At 59.4% G+C, this 16,485-nt stretch overlaps 2 protein-coding genes across 5 annotated transcripts in view; one reads left to right on the forward strand and one right to left on the reverse strand.

The window, feature by feature from the left end:
* The window catches only part of LOC116825734 (flap endonuclease 1-like), a 41,342-nt gene extending 37,308 nt beyond the window's left edge, over nt 1–4,034 (reverse strand). The window contains exons 1-6 of the mRNA XM_032781978.2: nt 3,865–4,034; nt 3,420–3,510; nt 2,852–2,954; nt 2,454–2,499; nt 1,838–1,923; nt 1,274–1,410 (exon numbers count right to left, since the gene is read on the reverse strand). Coding sequence (XP_032637869.1) covers nt 1,274–1,410; nt 1,838–1,923; nt 2,454–2,499; nt 2,852–2,954; nt 3,420–3,510; nt 3,865–3,946 — 545 coding nt within the window. The 5' untranslated portion in view covers nt 3,947–4,034. The remainder of the gene's footprint in view (nt 1–1,273; nt 1,411–1,837; nt 1,924–2,453; nt 2,500–2,851; nt 2,955–3,419; nt 3,511–3,864) is intronic.
* A 2,000-nt stretch (nt 4,035–6,034) lies between these two features.
* The window catches only part of LOC116825775 (ras-related protein Rab-26-like), a 19,290-nt gene continuing 8,839 nt past the window's right edge, over nt 6,035–16,485 (forward strand). For 2 of the 4 annotated variants that reach the window (XM_075063311.1, XM_075063310.1), the window contains exons 1-3: nt 6,258–6,342; nt 14,692–15,018; nt 15,591–15,753. In XM_075063311.1, the coding sequence (XP_074919412.1) occupies nt 14,824–15,018; nt 15,591–15,753 (358 nt within the window). In that variant the 5' untranslated portion in view covers nt 6,258–6,342; nt 14,692–14,823. Of the gene's footprint in view, nt 6,343–7,157; nt 8,445–8,565; nt 8,805–12,368; nt 12,687–14,691; nt 15,019–15,590; nt 15,754–16,485 lie in introns of those variants that run through there. The other 2 variants (XR_012655404.1, XM_032782042.2) reach the window with 2 other exon arrangements.

Consider the following 16,485-nt stretch of genomic DNA (forward strand, 5'->3'; position numbering starts at 1 on the left):
CCATTCCTAATATCTGATTTGTGTCCATTTATCCTTTTCCGTAGAGACTGTCCAGTTTGGCCAATGTACATAGCAGAGGGGCATTGCTGGCATATGATGGCGTATATTACATTGGTGGACGTGCAGGTGAATGAACCGGTGATGGTGTGGCTGATCTGGTTAGGTTCTATTAGAAAACTATAAAATATGTTTTCTAATCCTGGAATCATTCTTGTGGCTCTTCTCTGACCCCTCTCCAATTTATCACCAGCCTTTTCGAATGGTGGGCACCAGAACTGGATGCAGGATTCCTGCAGCACTTGCACCAGGGCCACATGCAGAGGTGAAATAAGCTCGGCTCCTTGAGATTCCCGTGTTCACCTCCCAGGACTGTGTGAGCCCTTTTGGCCACAGTGTCGCCCGGGAGCTCACGTTCAGCTGGTTATCCACCCGCACCACCAAACCTTTTCCAGAGCCTCTGCCTCCCAGCATAGAGTCCCCACCCAGTAAGTACGACCGACAGTCTTTGGTCCTAGATGGACGTCTTTACGTCTGGTCGTATTGTTGTTTGCTTGTGCCCAGCTTACCAGTGATCCGATCGCTCTGCGTCAACGACCAGTTCTGTTATTTCCCACTCCCACGATTGTTGTGTCACCTGCAAACTTTGTCAGGGATGGTTTTATGTTTTCCTCCAGGTCATTGATAAAAATGTTAAATAGCCTAGGGCCAAGAACCAATCCCTGTGCAGCCTTACTACAAACACCCGCCCAGCGGGGATTCCCTGGCTTCTGTGACATTCTGAGACTTGTCACTTGGCTAGTTTTTAATGCACTCACTGTGTGCCACGTTCATTTTATATCGTTCTAGTTCCTTCATCAAACCGACATGCAGGACAAGGTCAAACGCCTTCAGGAGTCTAGGTCTGTTATGCCAGCACTATCGCCTTTATCAGCCAGACTTGTCAGCTTGTCAGAAAAGACACCAAGTGAGTTTGACAGGATCTCTTTTCCCCAAACCCGTGTGGACTGGCATTCATTAGATCACTCTCCTGTCATTCTCTATGAACTGTGTCCCGTTTCAGCCGCTCCATTACCTTGTTAGCCTGAGAGGCCTATAATTACCCTGGTCATCCTGTCTGCCCCTCTAAAATACTGGCATCTGAGCTTTATGCCAGTCTTCTGGAACTTCCCCAGAGTTCCCCGATGCCAGCAGTTCCTGGATCTCCCTCTCTCTACCATGTCCCCCTGCAGGGCTCAGACCCACCAAGGCCCCTGCCCAGCCCCCCGCCACTCACCAGTTGTTCTTGGAGCTCAGGTGGCGGATCAGGCGGAGGCTCCCGAAAGGCAGTGCGTCCATGTCCTCCGTGGCTGTGCACCAAACCTTGCCAGACTTCACCAGAGCTGCGCACGTGGCTTCTGCCTCAGCCGGAGCCTGTGCACAGGTACAGAGAGCGGCTCTGCTAGCATCCTTGTGGGGACAGAGCCCGAACGGGACCTGCCGGGGACACATGGCCACTCCTCCCCCTTCCTCGCTCAGGCCAGCTTTCACTGCTTCCTTTAAATCCCAGCAACAGGTTTGCTCCTGTCAAGGGTCTGTGTCCCTCCCAACAGCACTTTGTGTAGGCCCTAGATAAACAATCCCCATCTCCACCAGCGATACCCTGCAGCTCTGTCACACTCAGCCGTGGACCCTCTGGCAAGCAGAGCCACCCGGGCCATCCCTGCAGAGCAAGAAACTGCAACCAAAGCAACCGGCTTCGCCGAAGCACAGGGGCCTCTCCCCTTCTCCTAGGGAGCCCGGACAGCTGCCCCTGTGATCCACGGGGGACCCAACCCCGTGCTGTCCCGCTCCGTGTTACCTGCACATATGGCACACCCAGGTAGCTCAGCAGGGTCTCGCAATCCTGCTTCAGGGGCCGCGGCAGGTTTTCAGCCTGGCGGGACTCTGTAACCAGCGGAGGAATGTGGGTCAGGGGTTCCACCCGGGACCAGTTCCAGTGCCCCCTGCTGCTGCAAACAGGCGCTGTATGTCCAAACCGGACCCCAGGCCTGGACAACGAAGGCCCTGAAACTAGGCCTGGCACCCGGATAGGGACCACTGACTACCGCTGCTGGAGAAGGTAATGCTGGCCCTTCTGGGCCCAGAGAGCTCTCTGAGGCAGGGGCAGGGGAGGGCCCGGTTGGGGCTAGGGTGACCAGACGTCCCAATTCGGGACCGTCCCGATATTTAGATGTTCGTCCCACGTCACGACCGATTTTTGCTTGGGACACAATTTGTCCCGAGATTTCGTTCCGCCAGCAGTACTCGGCTTTTTTTTTTTTTTTTTCTGTCAGTGGACACCGCCCCCCATGTGTCCCGATATTTTCTCCCTCTCATCTGGTCACCCTAGTTGGGGCAGGGCAGATGAGGTGTGCCAGGGACCCCGGCTGCTTTGCAATGCGGCACGGCAGAATCCCACGGGCTTGGACATTTACCTGCAGCATCTCTCCTAGACCCGGCAGCCTCCGCCCGCCTGGCCAGCTGCAAGGAAAGGAGTCTGTTACAAGGATCTGCGCGCAGAGACATCCTATCCCCTTCTCACCCCGGGCCCTGCAGTGTCCCCCACTGGCTGAGACAGAGAATGATCAGCCGGGTATCCTCACCCCCACCCTGCCCCCACTGCTGCATGTTCTGTCCCCTCTGCCGTGTTCAGGGATCACACAGTGCTCGCAAGAGCTCTGCTTACAATATTGCGCCTGTGGCCACTCCCGCATGTAAGTGACCTAACAACAAGCTCCCTGTCTGGACTCTCTATCCAGGAAGCTCAGCCCTTAAAGGCACAGCCCACCCCCAGCGCCATTAACAAACATCCCAGCACATCTCTGATACCAACCAGTGGCTGTTTGAGTTCAGGGGGCTGCCCGTCAAACACAAACACCGGTTTGATGCCATTTTCCAGGAGATGCAGCGTCCGGTAAAACAGCCCCTGCAAGTGACTGAGACAAAAGCCTGCGGCTTGCCACCACAGCCCGTATGCCACGCGGGACCGAGAGCCCGGCAGCGGGAGCCGCTCCAACAGAACGATGGAAGCCCATGTGGGTGCAGGCCTGGAACGACACAGCTGCCTCTCAGCTTCCACGTGAGAGCGTCAGCACCCTTAGCCCCACGCACGGAGGCACGGGCAGGGGACGGGGGCTGCCCAAAGCCACCCAGCAAGTCCATGGCAAGGCTGAGGGCAGGGCCCAGGGGCTCTTGGCTCCGAATCCCGCACACAAGCCATCAGGCCATCGTACTGTCCTCCGCTGGGCCCCCGGCACTGCATGTCACCGCGTGAGCGCCGCAAGGCGACCCCACTGGCCAGGCTAGGTGTGTGACACCACGGAGCTGGGGCTGTCTAGGGGCTCTGGGAGCAGAGAGCTGCCCTGGGGAAGCCGGGCAGTGTGGGGGCACAGGCCACTCACCTGATGTTCTCCCCATTGCGGTTGAAGAGCTTTGGCATGGCCGTGCGGAACTGGTAAATGGCAATGGATGCGTCCAGGGCTATGACGCGGTCTGGGAAGCCAGGGGAACAGCTGGGTTATTCCCCCAGGAACAGGCAGAACCACCTTCCCTGCCCCCCCCCCCATCCTGTCCCAAAGGGCTGGCTCTCTGGAACTGCCTGCCTGGGGATTCTCACTCCTCCTCTTCCATGCCACCCCCCAGGGCTGCTTCCCCATTCACCCCATCCCAATTTTCTGGCATGTGTCCAGCCACTACCCACACCATTCCCAGGCGATCTCAGCCTCTGCCACCCTCCTCTGTGCTCCGAATCCCCATCTGCCCCCAGGCCCCTGCCATCGGGGGGGGGGAGGGAGGGCAGCAGAAGGAGCCATGCCTCAGGCTGGGGAAGAGCTGAGGGGCGCTCACCTCGATACTGTCGCAGAGGGAATGAGCTCACGGCCTCCGCAGCCTCCTCCTTAATCACATCTGCCAACCTGGCAATGCCCATGGGCACGATGTGGGAATCTCTGCAGCGGCTGGGCACAGATGGGGAGTGTCCCAGGGGCTGGGCACAGAAGAGGGGTGCAGAGATGGGGAGTGTCTGAGGTGCTGGGCACAGAAGAGGGGGGTTCTGGGGGGTGCACAGATGGGAAGTGCCCCATGGGCTAGGCACAGAAGAGGGGTGCAGAGATGGGGAGTGTCCCAGGGGCTAGGCACAGAAGAGGGGTGCAGAGATGGGGAGTGTCCCAGGGGCTGGGCACGGAAGAGGGGTGCACTAGGGGAGTGTCCCAGGGGCTGGGCACAGAAGAGGGGGACACTGGGGGGACAGAGATGGGGAGTGCCCCACGGGCTGGGCACAGAAGAGGGGGGCACTGGGGGGACAGAGATGGGGAGTGCCCCACAGGCTGGGCACAGAAGAGAGGGGCACTGGGGGGAAGAGATGGGGAGTGCCCCACGGGCTGGGCACAGAAGAGGGGGGCAGCAATGGGGAGTGCCCCAGGGAAGTGGGCACAGAAGAGGGGGGCACCGGGGGTGCACAGATGGGGGTGCTCCGGGGGCTGGGCACGGAGAAGCAGAGGGCAGACACTCCCCAGAACAGGGACACACACCGGGCAGGACTCCGGCAGGCAGCGGAGCTCTGAGCAGGGACCAGACCGGGGGCGCAGGGCGGCCGGGGCTCGGAGCCGGAGCTGCGCGCAGGGAACCAGGAGCAGCCGCAGCCACAGGAGCGGAACCGGCGCTGCAGCCCCCCGGCGGCGGGTTCGGAGCCGGGCTAAGAGGCGCGCAGGCCGGAGCGGACCGGGAGCCGAGCCAGGCTGGAAGGAAGGAGCGGGGCGGCGCTGCGCTGCGCTGTCCGGCACCTCCCAGCAGCTGGGCCGCCTGCTAGGCCGAGGACGCCGGCGGGGACGGAGCGGGCAAGCCGCAGCTGCCGGGCCGGCCGGGCCCCGCGCACCGCATCCCCAGCCGCAAGACGCCCCAGGATGGGTCAGGGAGGCTGCCTGGGCACAAGAGACTTTTCCAGCTTGTGCCCGGGCGAGCATAAGGCTGCGGTGGCGATCCTCCCGAGGGAAGTGGCCCTGGGGGCCCCGGCCTTGGGGCGCACTCAGTGCTCGGTCGGGTTGTCTGGCCATGGGACCCCAAATCTGCGGGCTCAGTGCCCGGTGCGGGGTGTCCTCGGCCCATTGGGGGACCCCCAGACTGGCGGGGGCTCAGGCTCGTGCGGTGGCCTGCCCAGGGGAGACCCCAGACGCGGGGCTCAGTGCTTCGGCGGGTTGGTCTGGCCCATGGGACCGCCCAGACGGGGGGCTCAGTGCCCGTGCGGGTGCCTGGCCCATGGGGGGACCCCCAGCACGCGGAGCTCAGTGCCCGGTGCGGGGTCGGCCTGGCCCAGTGGGGGAAACCCCCAGACTGGGGGGGAGCTCTCAGGTGCCCGGTGCGGGTGGCCTGGCCCATGGGGAACCCACAGAATGCGGGCGCTCAGTGCCCGGTGCGGGGTGCTGATGCCCCGAGGGGGAGAGTGGCCCATGGGGGAACCCCAGACCTGCGGGGCTCAGTGCAGCCCGGTGCGGGGGGCGCCCATGGGGACCCTAGACGGGGGTCATTGCCCGGTGCGGTGGCCCTGGCCCGATGGCGCGTATGACTCCTCCGGCCTGCAGGGCGCCAATCGCACCTGCTGTTCCGGCACGAGGGCGCACAGCCCTGCACCCACTCTCGTGCGCCTCTCTAGCAGACCGCTAGCCGGGCCTGCCACGTGTGCCGGACGTGTGGTGGGGGACTAAATAACGGGAGCGGGGGCTCTGGCGACGGCAGCCCGGAGCGGAGGGGGTAGTCTGGAAGGGGGGGCGCCAGCCCGGGGCAGGGGGGAGGGCGCATCCTGGGAGCGCGGGAGGGTACCCGAGGGGGGCCAACCCGAGGGGGTATCTGGAAGGGGGCGCCACCCCGGGAGGGGGGAGGGCGGCGCAACATCCGGAGCGGGGGAGGGGACCCGGAGGGGGGCGAAGGCCCGGGAGCGGGGGGAGGGTGAACCCGGAGGGGGGCCCAGCCCGGGAGGGGGGGTATCTGGAAGGGGGGGCGCCAGCCCGGGAGCGGGGGTACCCCGAGGGGGACAGTGGCCGTGAAGTTCTCAGGAGGGTTCCCAGCTGACGGCTCTGCCCCGGCCCAGGCAGGTGCTTTGTTGCCTGCCCCGCCTGTGCAGCTCGGGCTGGGGCTCGGACGGGCCAGAGCCCGGCTCTGCTCAGCAGCTGGGGGTGCTGCGGGCCCCCAGTAACCCAGCTCTCTCCTCTCCCTTTCAGGCGGGCTGGGGCCCCTGCCCCCATGGCTGGCTGGCCCGCTGAGTGGGGCACGGCTCTCTCTAGCTTGGGGCTGTGCGCCGTGTGTCTGAGCTCAGCTGTCCGCACTTCCCAGGTGAGAGCGATTGCTGCAGAGCATTGTGTCCGGGAGGTGCAGGGCTCAGGGATGGACCAGTGTGCCCCTCTTACCATAGCCGTGCCCAGGTGGCAGCTGTTCATGTTCTTCCACCTGCCAGAGACAGGCCTTGTTAACGGAAACTGCCAACGCAGAGAACAAATCAACGCACTGCGCGCTAGTGCTGTGGCCGAGCGAAAGGCCATCTGCATTGTCCCTCCTTCGCTTCTGGGTGCCCCCATTTTTACTGGACAAACAGATTTTGAGGCCCAATGATAACTTACCAGGTTTCTTTCCGCAGCACTTGAGTGCGAGTTAGCTTAATGCTTACAGGTGTCAAGAGTCTGAAAAGGAGGCCTGGGGCCCAAGTTTAATGTGGTCTGTTCTGCCGGATGACTCCTTGTCCTTTGGTGGCATACCTGCTTCACCAGCTCCAGATGATTTTTTTTGCAGAAGCTGGGGGAAGGATAAATCTGTTTGTGAGGGCAGGAGGCAGCGGCAGTGTCTGTGAGGCTTGGGAATCTGCTTTGGGGGTGGGCAGTTGTCAGTGGAGCAAAAGGGGTTTCACAGTTGCACTAGAGGTAGGAAGGAACACAAGCAAAGATGTTTTAGTGAGGAGCTGTGTGTGGAAGGAAGCAGTGGAGCTGGTGAAGGGTGGACTCCCGCTGACAGTGTGATGCAACTCTGAGTACCAGTCAGGGGGATGGATTCTCAGGCTGTTACCCTGGGTGTCCAAGCTATTGCTTTGTGTCTGTTCTGCTGAGTTCCCCGTGACCGTGGCCTGCCGCTCATTGCCTGCCTCTGTGTGTTTGTAGATAAATCGCGGGGCCGCCGCAGGGTTCCTCCTCCAGGCCCTGGCAGCACTTGTGGGAGCAGTTGGCTTCTTCTGGACACCTCTTGGGCTTACCTTGGCAGCAGATTCCCATTCCGGTACCTGGGTCTCCACCGTCATTGGCCTCCCTTTGCTGGCTTTTGGATTCCACTGGCTGAACGGTGACCACTCCACTGCCAACATCCTCCTGGGAGGAGCCCTGCTGCTGGCCTCGGGCTTCGAGTACTTCAGTGAAGAGGGCAGGGCCATGGTTGCCCAGTCTGTCACTGTGGTGGTCTCTATCACCATCCTCATCCTTTCCATTTTCACCATGAATTTCTACGGGATACTGGGCAGCCTGGTGTTGAGCACAGCTGGCCTCCTGTCCGGGGTGAAGGTGGAGACACTGCTGATGCTGAGGAAGGAGGCTGTCCTCAGCTGTCTCCTGGCAGCAGGAAATTTAGCATTTCAGTGGGCCTTGCGGACACAGCACCTCGACCTTGATTGATTTTATGTGGGACTTACCAAGGTACTGTCTGTGGCGTTCTCATTGTGGTCTGTGGCTGCCGTCAGCCTTGGTGCAGAGGTTACAGCTTCCAGCATGCAATGTGACCTGGGCCCTTGGACTGTAGAGTTAACCTTCATGTTTATGGCTGCTGTCTGATCTACATTAGTGCACTGGGTTCAGCCCTCAAGCTCCAGGGAAGTCGCTGCAGCGGCTTGTGACTTGGGTAACTGATTGATGCTGGATGAGAGGAGGATACCAAAGATTGGAGCTGTTCCATTTGCTGCTGTTCCCTGGAGTGGGCCCCAGCAGGGCAGAAATACACCCAACTGCGACTCCAAAGTGCTTCGAATTTCTTCTTCGATCTCTGGGATGGGGAGAAGAGGCAGGGTGACTAGGATCCCTCTTGGAAGCTGGCTGGTTCAATACCCTCAGCCTTCCAGGAGGAGTTACAGGCCGGCTAGGGAAGAGGCTGGCTATTTCATCGTAGGCTCAAGGGAAGTGGGGACAGAAAGGACCTGCCAGTCTGTTTCCCAGCAGACCATTGCATGCTACTGTTGCAGACTGTGAGAGTGCCTGGTCCCATGTCTCCAGCACTTCACTTGGGAGCCCATTCTTTAAGCAGATGTAGCTCAGGGTATTCTTCCTGCCAACCAGTCTGCATTTACCATTTCATTCCAGGCATTGACAGACTCTTGTGAATTTACGGGTATTAAATTCAGGGGACTCCTGTTTCCCTGCCCCAGTTTAACTCAGCCCCTCTGTGAGGATAATAGTATCAGAGGGGTAGCCATGTTAGTCTGGATCTGTAAAAGCAGCAGAGAATCCTGTGGCACCTTAGACTAACAGAGGTTTTGGAGCATGAGCTTTCGTGGGTGAATACTGTGAGGATAATGTTATTATTGAGTACTTGGAACTTTTCACGTCAAAGTGCTGTAGGTGCTACCAGTGGCCTGTAGTATCTTGGCTGTCCCATGATAACTCACTGTCTTATAGTTCTGATGGCCTTGGGAAGTGCAGCCTTGAATGTCCTGACTCTTGTGCCTGTAAAGCCTCGAGCACGAGCTGTTTTTTACAGTTAATTTCCTCACTTGAAAGGGAAAATAAAAAAGTGAGACCAGCTGAAATCAAACGTTTCCCACCCTGTGCGTGTGTCCCCATGGAGTCGCACGAGCACGCTGGCTGTCTCTGCCTGGGCGATTGCTGGAGGGAGCGCTGTGTGGCTGTGGCTCTCTGGTTAGACACACACCACAAGCGTAACCCAAGAGTGCACCCTCATACAGAAGCTGGCCTGGCCGCTGGGTTCACTTGCTTCTCCGCCATCGCTTGGCAAAGCCAAGTCCTCATTGGAGACCTCATGAGAAGGTTTCGAACCAAGCTGTTGAAATCTGATTGAATGTCCCTCTTAACATCTGGAAAAGTCTTCTCCCCCACTCCCCCACCCACACTTAGGGCAACGCTTTGCTCTCCAGCTTGGCCTCCGTGTGCAGAGGCCATCCATTCAGGGTGTGGAAGAGCAGCTGGGGGGGAACCCCCCAAGCAGATTTGAGATTCTTACCCGTGTTAAGTCTCTGACTGGGCCCGAACCGTTTGGGTATCGATAGTTGTAGCTGCTGCTGGTTTAGAGACATCTCACTCGTACCCTGGCCTGGCTTTTCCCTGTCTCTGGGATCCTCACTGTGCAGTTAAGACCCTTCCATAATAAGGTTTTCTGCCTTTCCTCATGAAGGAGGTTAAAACATCAACAGCAGCTCTTGGGCTTTTCTCTCAATAAAATTAAAGGAGTCAGGCAAATTCTGCACCACCCCTTGGTGCCACTTCTCCCCCCTCCCCCCCAATGCGGCCCTGCCAGTGGAACTCCCGACTTACAGTGCACTCTGCTGACCTTGACTATCTGCATAAATCGTTACCCTGGTGACAGGCATTGTGTATGTTGACACTAAGTGGCAGCATTTTGGCGGATGCTCGTCCGCCACCACAGTCCTCCATGGCTCGTCGTCTGGTGCCCGGCAGACGGAAAAGGTTGGAGACCACTGCCCTACGTAGTTCGGCCCTTCTGTAGGAGTTAAATGCCCTAGAAGTGACAGGATTCCTGCCCTGTTACCAACCCCAGGAGCCCCACAGGCTCTGGCCGGCTCTTTATCCTTCTTCGAGTGCTTGCAGGCATTCCACTCCGGGGTGTGCACACCCACTGCACCAAAGCCGGAGCAATTCTCCTAGCAGTACCCGTAGGGGTAATGTTCGCGCCCCTTGACTCATAGCCTCTCCCCTGGCCCTGACCCTCCTCAGTTCCTTCTCATCACCAACAGCTGGAGTCGGAGCGCTCTGGGCACCGCTCTGCTCCCTCTCAGTTGTTGAGAACTTTGTGTTCATAGTTAGTTATTTAGTGGTTAGTACCGTGGGTGGGTGCATGGGTTAGTTAGTTGTTTCCTGGTGGAATGTCTTCACCAGGATTTAAACATTGCCCATCACATGAAGGACCTTTCCAAATAGTGATCCCCACACGAGTGTTTATTGTGCCTGGGAGAGGGACATGGTAAGGACAGGTGCTCCATCTGTAAGTCCTTCAGGACAAGGATGCGGTTAGCAAGGCACTTGAGACGTAAGCAAGCCACGATGCCTACGTCAGCACTGGAGATAGTACCAGCCCCTCAGCTGTCATCTGAGCCTGATCGCACTGATGTTCAGTGGCAGAACTCGGAGGAAGCCTCTAGGAGGGCTCCACCGAGAAAAAGGACTCATACATTGGAACACAGCCCCTTCAGCTGGCAGAGAGAGTTGTTCTCTGCAGGGATCAGTGCTGACTGGCACGGTGTCTTCTCGGGTACCTGTGAAGGAGCTGGGCCTTCAACCCATTCTCTGGTACCAAGGCAACATTGAGAGGCTGTACAGTCAACTCCAGCGTGAGTCCAGAACTGCCGTCTTTAGCACCAACAATCACCACACCCTTGGCCTACCGGGCGACATAAGACCGATCATAACTATCAGTCCCAGACTCTCCAGTCACCAATGAACCATCAGCTGCGGTGGCTTCATCAATGATTATGGCACCGACATCATCCTTGGTACCACACATACGCCTGGGTACCATATCTCGACTGGTGTCTGTACCAGCTCTGACCAGTTCTTCGGCAATGACGACTTCAGTGCAGACTGAGACATGAAGACCGGTGCCAACGCTGGCACTGGAGCTGCCTTCAGAGTCCGTACTGAGAGAGAATGTATTGCCCCTGCAAACTGTAGGGTCCCTTGCTGACCTGGAGCCCATATGCAGTCAGCATATTGGGCCTTGCATGAAGCTGGATGGTGGCTGGCAGGCTGTGCCAGGAGTTGACCTGCAGTTACCTCAGATGACTTTGAGGTTAATCAAGGTTGAATTAGAATTCTTCCTCCCCCTCCCTTTTGTCCCCCAAAGGCCGGTTTACAGCTTGGTCTAGACATACAACTGATACTGGCATCCTGGGATCAATACCAATCACACGTTAGGCATAGGGGCTCTTGGTACGCTACTCATTGGCCTTACCCATATCCACAATAATAGCCTGGGAATCTGTGGGACGTTCCTTGTTCCTTCAGATCCCAATCTTCCACCCACTCTAGGGCAACCTCTGTACCCGTTCAATTCAGCCTCCCAAGTCTCTCCTCCCTCTCCCTGAACTGTTGACCCAACATCACAGCCAGGTTGTTCATCCAGCACTAGGCAGTCTACTCCTTACCATGTGGATGCTACATGGCTCGATGAGGAAGAGACGCAGTTAAAGAAGTTCTACTAGAGTAGGAAATCTGTGAGGGCCACCTGTTTCTCTAAGTGGAAGCAGTTTTCGATTTGGGGGACCTCTGAGAGAATTCATCCTATGTCCGTTTGGATTCAGAACGCTCTGGACTATTGATTGCAGTTGAAGTCTTTGGGCCTGGCTCTTAGCTCTTTTTGAAAGTTAATTTGGCTGCGATTTCAGCTTTCTACTCTCCTCTTTGGGGAAAGTTGCTATTTTCAAATCCTATGGTAGGGAGGCTTCTGAAAGGCATCGTCCATCGTTTTCCACCAGCGAAGAAAATGGTGCCGTTGTGTGCCATTGATGTGTCTGTTTGAGTCAATAGCAACGTGCTCATTGGCTCTTCGCTCCAGGACATGGCCTTCCTGGTAGCTATAACATCCGCTAGACTAGTCAGGGAAGCCTCATGGCAGCAGATCCCCCATACACCCACTTCTTCAAAGGGAAGGTTGTTTCAAGACCACAGCCAAACTTTCTGTCAAAAGTGATCTCTCCGTTTCATCTTAATGAGGTTATTTACTTACTGTATTTTTTTCCCAACCCACACTTGGGCATAGAAGAACGATGCCTTCAGACCTTAGATGTGGGAAGGTGCTTGGCTTTTTTTCTGGAAAGGACTAACCCCTTTCATTCATCATCTCGCCTCTTCGCATCTTACACTGAGCTGAGCAGATGAAAGGACCATTGGTCTCTGCTAAGTAGATAAGGCTGTGAATTACTGCAGCTTCTGGAGCAGCTCAGATTACGCCCCCAAAGTCGTTATGGGCTCATTTGACAAGCACTCAAGCAACATCGACAGCGTTTCTTAGAGTTGTTTCCCTCGGTGGATGGCTGCAGGGCTGCGTCTGGCTCTCCGTGCACACCTTTGCTAGCCGCTGCGCTATCCCCGTGGCTTCTAGGGCTGATGCACGCTTTGGGGAGGCAGTTCTGCAGTCTCTGAGCCCCGGGAATACACGTCTGCAACCTCTCGAGGAAGAAAAGACTGTTACTCACCTGTGTTGGAGCCGTTCTTCGAGACGTGGCTGCAGACACACGTTTCACGCCCCACCTTGCACCCCCTCTGCAACAGAGGCTCCAGCCGGTGGCGGCAGCTCCACCCTTCTAGAGCCAGGGAGGGACTGTGAGGCAGAGGGTGTGAGCACTGCCCATACGTGCTGCTAGGCGGATTTCCCTGGCTTTGGTGCGTGGGTGTGCACACCCCTGAGTGGGAGAGGTGCCTGCAGCCACCCCTTGAAGAACAGCAGTTACCAGACAGGTGAGGAACCATCTGCTGTTGTTGATTTGTGCCGAAGGAGTTAAAAGAGCAGAACCACTTGGGGTACGATTTCTGCTGTCACTGTCGTATGCAACTTGCAGCTTGCAGGAGCTGTGTGTGTGTCTGCCCAGTCAGCTGGGGAGGAGCTGTGCACAGCAGCCCTGGTAACACACGAGAGGAAGGAGTGTGTGGCCAAGTGCGGGAGGGAGCAGTAGCAGGAGCTGGGGAAGCACTGTCAGCAGGAAGTCCCTTGCAGCGCCCGCCCTAAGCCCAGGCACCGGGCACACTCGGGCGTGCTGGCAGACCTGGCTGCAGTGCTGTGCCCATGAAAAGGCCAAGCCCAGTGGCCGGTGTTCGGTTACCTTCCCCCCAGTAGCTGACTGAGCGCTTGGGGGACACCGAGAGCAGGGTGGTGGCAGGGGAGGCTAGTGAGGCCATGCTGCTTTCTCTGCACCGCTGGCTCTGGGAATGCCCTGCACTCCATCCGGCCATTGTTAGAACAGGGCGGCAGGGTTACTCAGGCCTCTCATCTAGACCAGCTGAACATCTCGCCAGCCACGGTGGAGTGAGTCGGGCGGAGGGGGAGGGGAGGGGTCTTGTCCCTGCTGCATCTGCCACTGTGCTGAGCCCCCTCCCTGGCAGAGGTGCCAAGCGTGGAATAGAGCCTGAGCTCCCTCCAGGGGGCCGCTCCGGTTTCAGCACTGGGGACACTGAACTGTCACGGAGCAAATGGATGAAGGCAGGAGCCGACCAAGGGGGATGGGTGTGTGCAGGCAGTTTTCCCCGTGAGTGCGGTTCCCTGGCAGCCCAGACAGCTCCATGCTCAGCAAAAGGGGGCAGGGGCTGAATGCAGCGGGGCCCAGAGGGCGGGGGCAGGTGGTCACCTTCATCTCCCGCACGGGCCAACTGGACAGACAAGCCTGTGTCACGGGGGAGGGGAGCTCTCCAGTCTGCGAGGTGGGGAGCTCTTGGCTAGGTGGGTGGGATGGGATCATCTCCATGTTATACGGAGGGAAACTGAGGCACAGAGCAGGGTTGGGCGCTGCCCCAGGCTGGGGAGTGAGTGTCAGGGCTGGGAGGTGAAACAAGGGCTTTCTGCCTGTGGAGGCTTTACAGAGAAGGGGGCCCAACCCTCCTTGTTGCACTTTGACCGCATGGGATTGCCCTGCTGAGAGGGGTGTGCCAGGCGCCCTGCCTCCTACTCAGGCTCTTCTCTAGCGCGCCAGGAAGCAGTGGGCAAGCTCTCTTGTGGGCCCAGCAAGATCCTGGCCAAGGTAGAGGAGGCCCTGCTTAGCTCTGCCAAACCGCCCCCCACCCTGCTCAGTCAGCTGCCCAGCCCTCCGCCCGCCCCTCCCCCGATGCAGAAAGCGAACACTCTGGCTGAGGGGGTACCAGCCTGCTGGGCCCTCTCCCCTGACTGCGTGAGCCACCCCCACGGCACCCCTGAGCCACACAGACAGCAAGAGTTAGAGCCCGGGGCTGTGTGAGACACGGCTGCAGGGAACAGGGGGGCTAACGGGCACTCTCCCCTAGCCCGTGCTGGCCCCAGGGTGGTGCTACCGGGAACAGGGGTCGCTCAGTAAGGGGTGCTCTCACCCAGCAATCGGTGCTGGCTCCAGGATGGTGCTAGGGGCCTGTGCTACCGGGAATGGGGTGGGGAGGATGCTAAGTAAGGGGTGCTCTCAGTGCAGTGCTAGGGGCCTGAGTCGCTGGAGGTGCTGAATTTCACACCACACTGTCTCAGTGAGCTAAGGATACTTTCCCAAGGGGCAGACTCCCGCCGGGGTAGGGGTGAGGGTGCTGGGAGGGTGCTAGGAACCTGTTCCTGCCCTGGGGAGAGCTAGAGGCTTTCACTGTCCATGGGGTGCAATCTGCTTGGGCTCCCTGGGATGGGGCCCCCCAGGCCTGGAGCTGGCAGTGCGGGTGGGGCAGGGTTCCCCCAGCCCTGTCTCCCAGCCAGGGAAACATGCTCCATTCCCTGCTTTCTCCTTCCCTCCCACTGCAGCTCTGCTAGGTCTGCCGGCCCAGGCTCCCCGATGGCCCAGTGAGACAGGTCCTGCCAAGGAATGGAGCCCATGGGCCAGGCCTGGGCACTTCCCACCCGCGGCTGCTGGAGGGAGCCGGCCCCCGCACTGTGATGGCGACCGTGCCTCCGCCCGCCCTGAAGTTCAAGCTCATCCTGCTAGGGAACTTTGGGGTGGGGAAGACCACCCTGTTCCACCGCATCCGGACAGGGCGCTTCCTGCAGGGGGCTCACGCCCCCAACGAGCACCTGGCCATCTGTGAGAGGACCATGCGGCTCAGCCACCCCCAGACTCCCGGCCTGGTGCAGGTACGTGGCTGCGGGCCTGTCCCTCTCCGTCCCCCCAGGGCCGGGTGTGTCTGGGCCATGCAGCAGCACTGTGGTCGCCGAGCCCTGCCGTGGGCACCCAGACTGTCCTCTCTGGGGAGCGACGGGTTAATGGGCTGTCGGGAGTTGCTAGGCAACAGCATCCCCCCTCAGGGAGCAGCTCAGGGCTGGGGTTGTGTTGGCTGAGCGCCTTGGTGGTCCCAGCTGAGCAAGCCCCTGGTGGGGGGTGGGGGCAGGGCTGGCTGAATCCCATGAACGAGCTAGTTTTCCTGAGTTCCCCTCTGGACCCGGGGCTTTGGGCCCATCTAGCCTGGTATCCCGCCTGCATCCTGAGGGAGATGAAACCAGCCGGCTGGGCAGTGCTGTCTGGGGTGGGAAGCGGGGCACATCCCTGATACACCCACAAGCCAGGCACTATAGGGCCTGCAGCCTGAGACCTTCACCATGTAACCCAGCCGGTTTACACACTCCAGCCAAGGTCCTGTGGCAGTGAGTTCCACAGGCTGCCAGGGCCTGGAGCCAACGCTTCCCCCTGTGCTCTCTGCTATGCACAGATCTCCCTGTGGGACACGGCTGGCGAAGAAAGGTTCCTCTCCCTGAGCAACTGCTACTACCGGGACGCGGACGCTGTGCTGCTGCTGTACAGTGCCCAGAGCCAGCTCTCCTTCGACAGCCTCCCGCACTGGGTCTGCGTGGCCCGGCAGTACTGCCCGGACGGTAGGGAGCCCGGGGCCACTCCCGCAGTGCGGGGACAGAGAGGGCCAAGTTCCCAATCTCCTCTGTGCTGCTCCCGACTCTGCTCCCTCCCAGTCACCGGTTCCCCCTGACCTGCCGGGGCGGGCGGTGCCCAGCACCCATCCCCCCAGCTATTCAGCCACCGAGGGGGGAGCTGGACGAACACAGCACGGCTTGGCTGCCCTTGCTCTGGGGGGCCCAGGCAGCTTGGAGGCAGCTGCCTCGGACCTGGAGACCTGCCTCTTGGGGCATCTCTTCAGCTCGCTGGTCGCCCCAGCCACAGGGTTCTGCAGCAGTGCCACACTGGTGTCTGGCCATGGCAGGGATGCCCAGCAGGGCCCCATGCCACCCACCGACCAGTTCTAGCCTCTCACACACGGTCCCTGCCCTGTGCACAAGGCCCCTTCTCACTCCCCCCCGTTCCAGCACCTGCACACACCTTCCCCCATGCCCCCCACTGACCAGTTCTAGCCTCCCCACACACGGTCCCTGCCCTGTGCACAAGGCCCCTTCTCACTCCCCCCACCAATTCAGCACCGTGCGCACATCTTCCCCCATGCCCCCACTGACCGTTCTACCTCCCCACACACTCGGTCCCTGCCCTGTGCACTAAGGCTCCTCCCCCCCAGGCCCTGTGCAACACCTTCCCCATGCAGCCACTGCTCTCCCAGTACTGTACAAATAGCCACGCTCCCCAAGGGGAGGGAATGACAG

This window comes from Chelonoidis abingdonii, chromosome 2, assembly GCF_003597395.2.
Source record: "Chelonoidis abingdonii isolate Lonesome George chromosome 2, CheloAbing_2.0, whole genome shotgun sequence".
In the NCBI taxonomy this organism is placed as follows: Eukaryota; Metazoa; Chordata; order Testudines; family Testudinidae; genus Chelonoidis; species Chelonoidis abingdonii.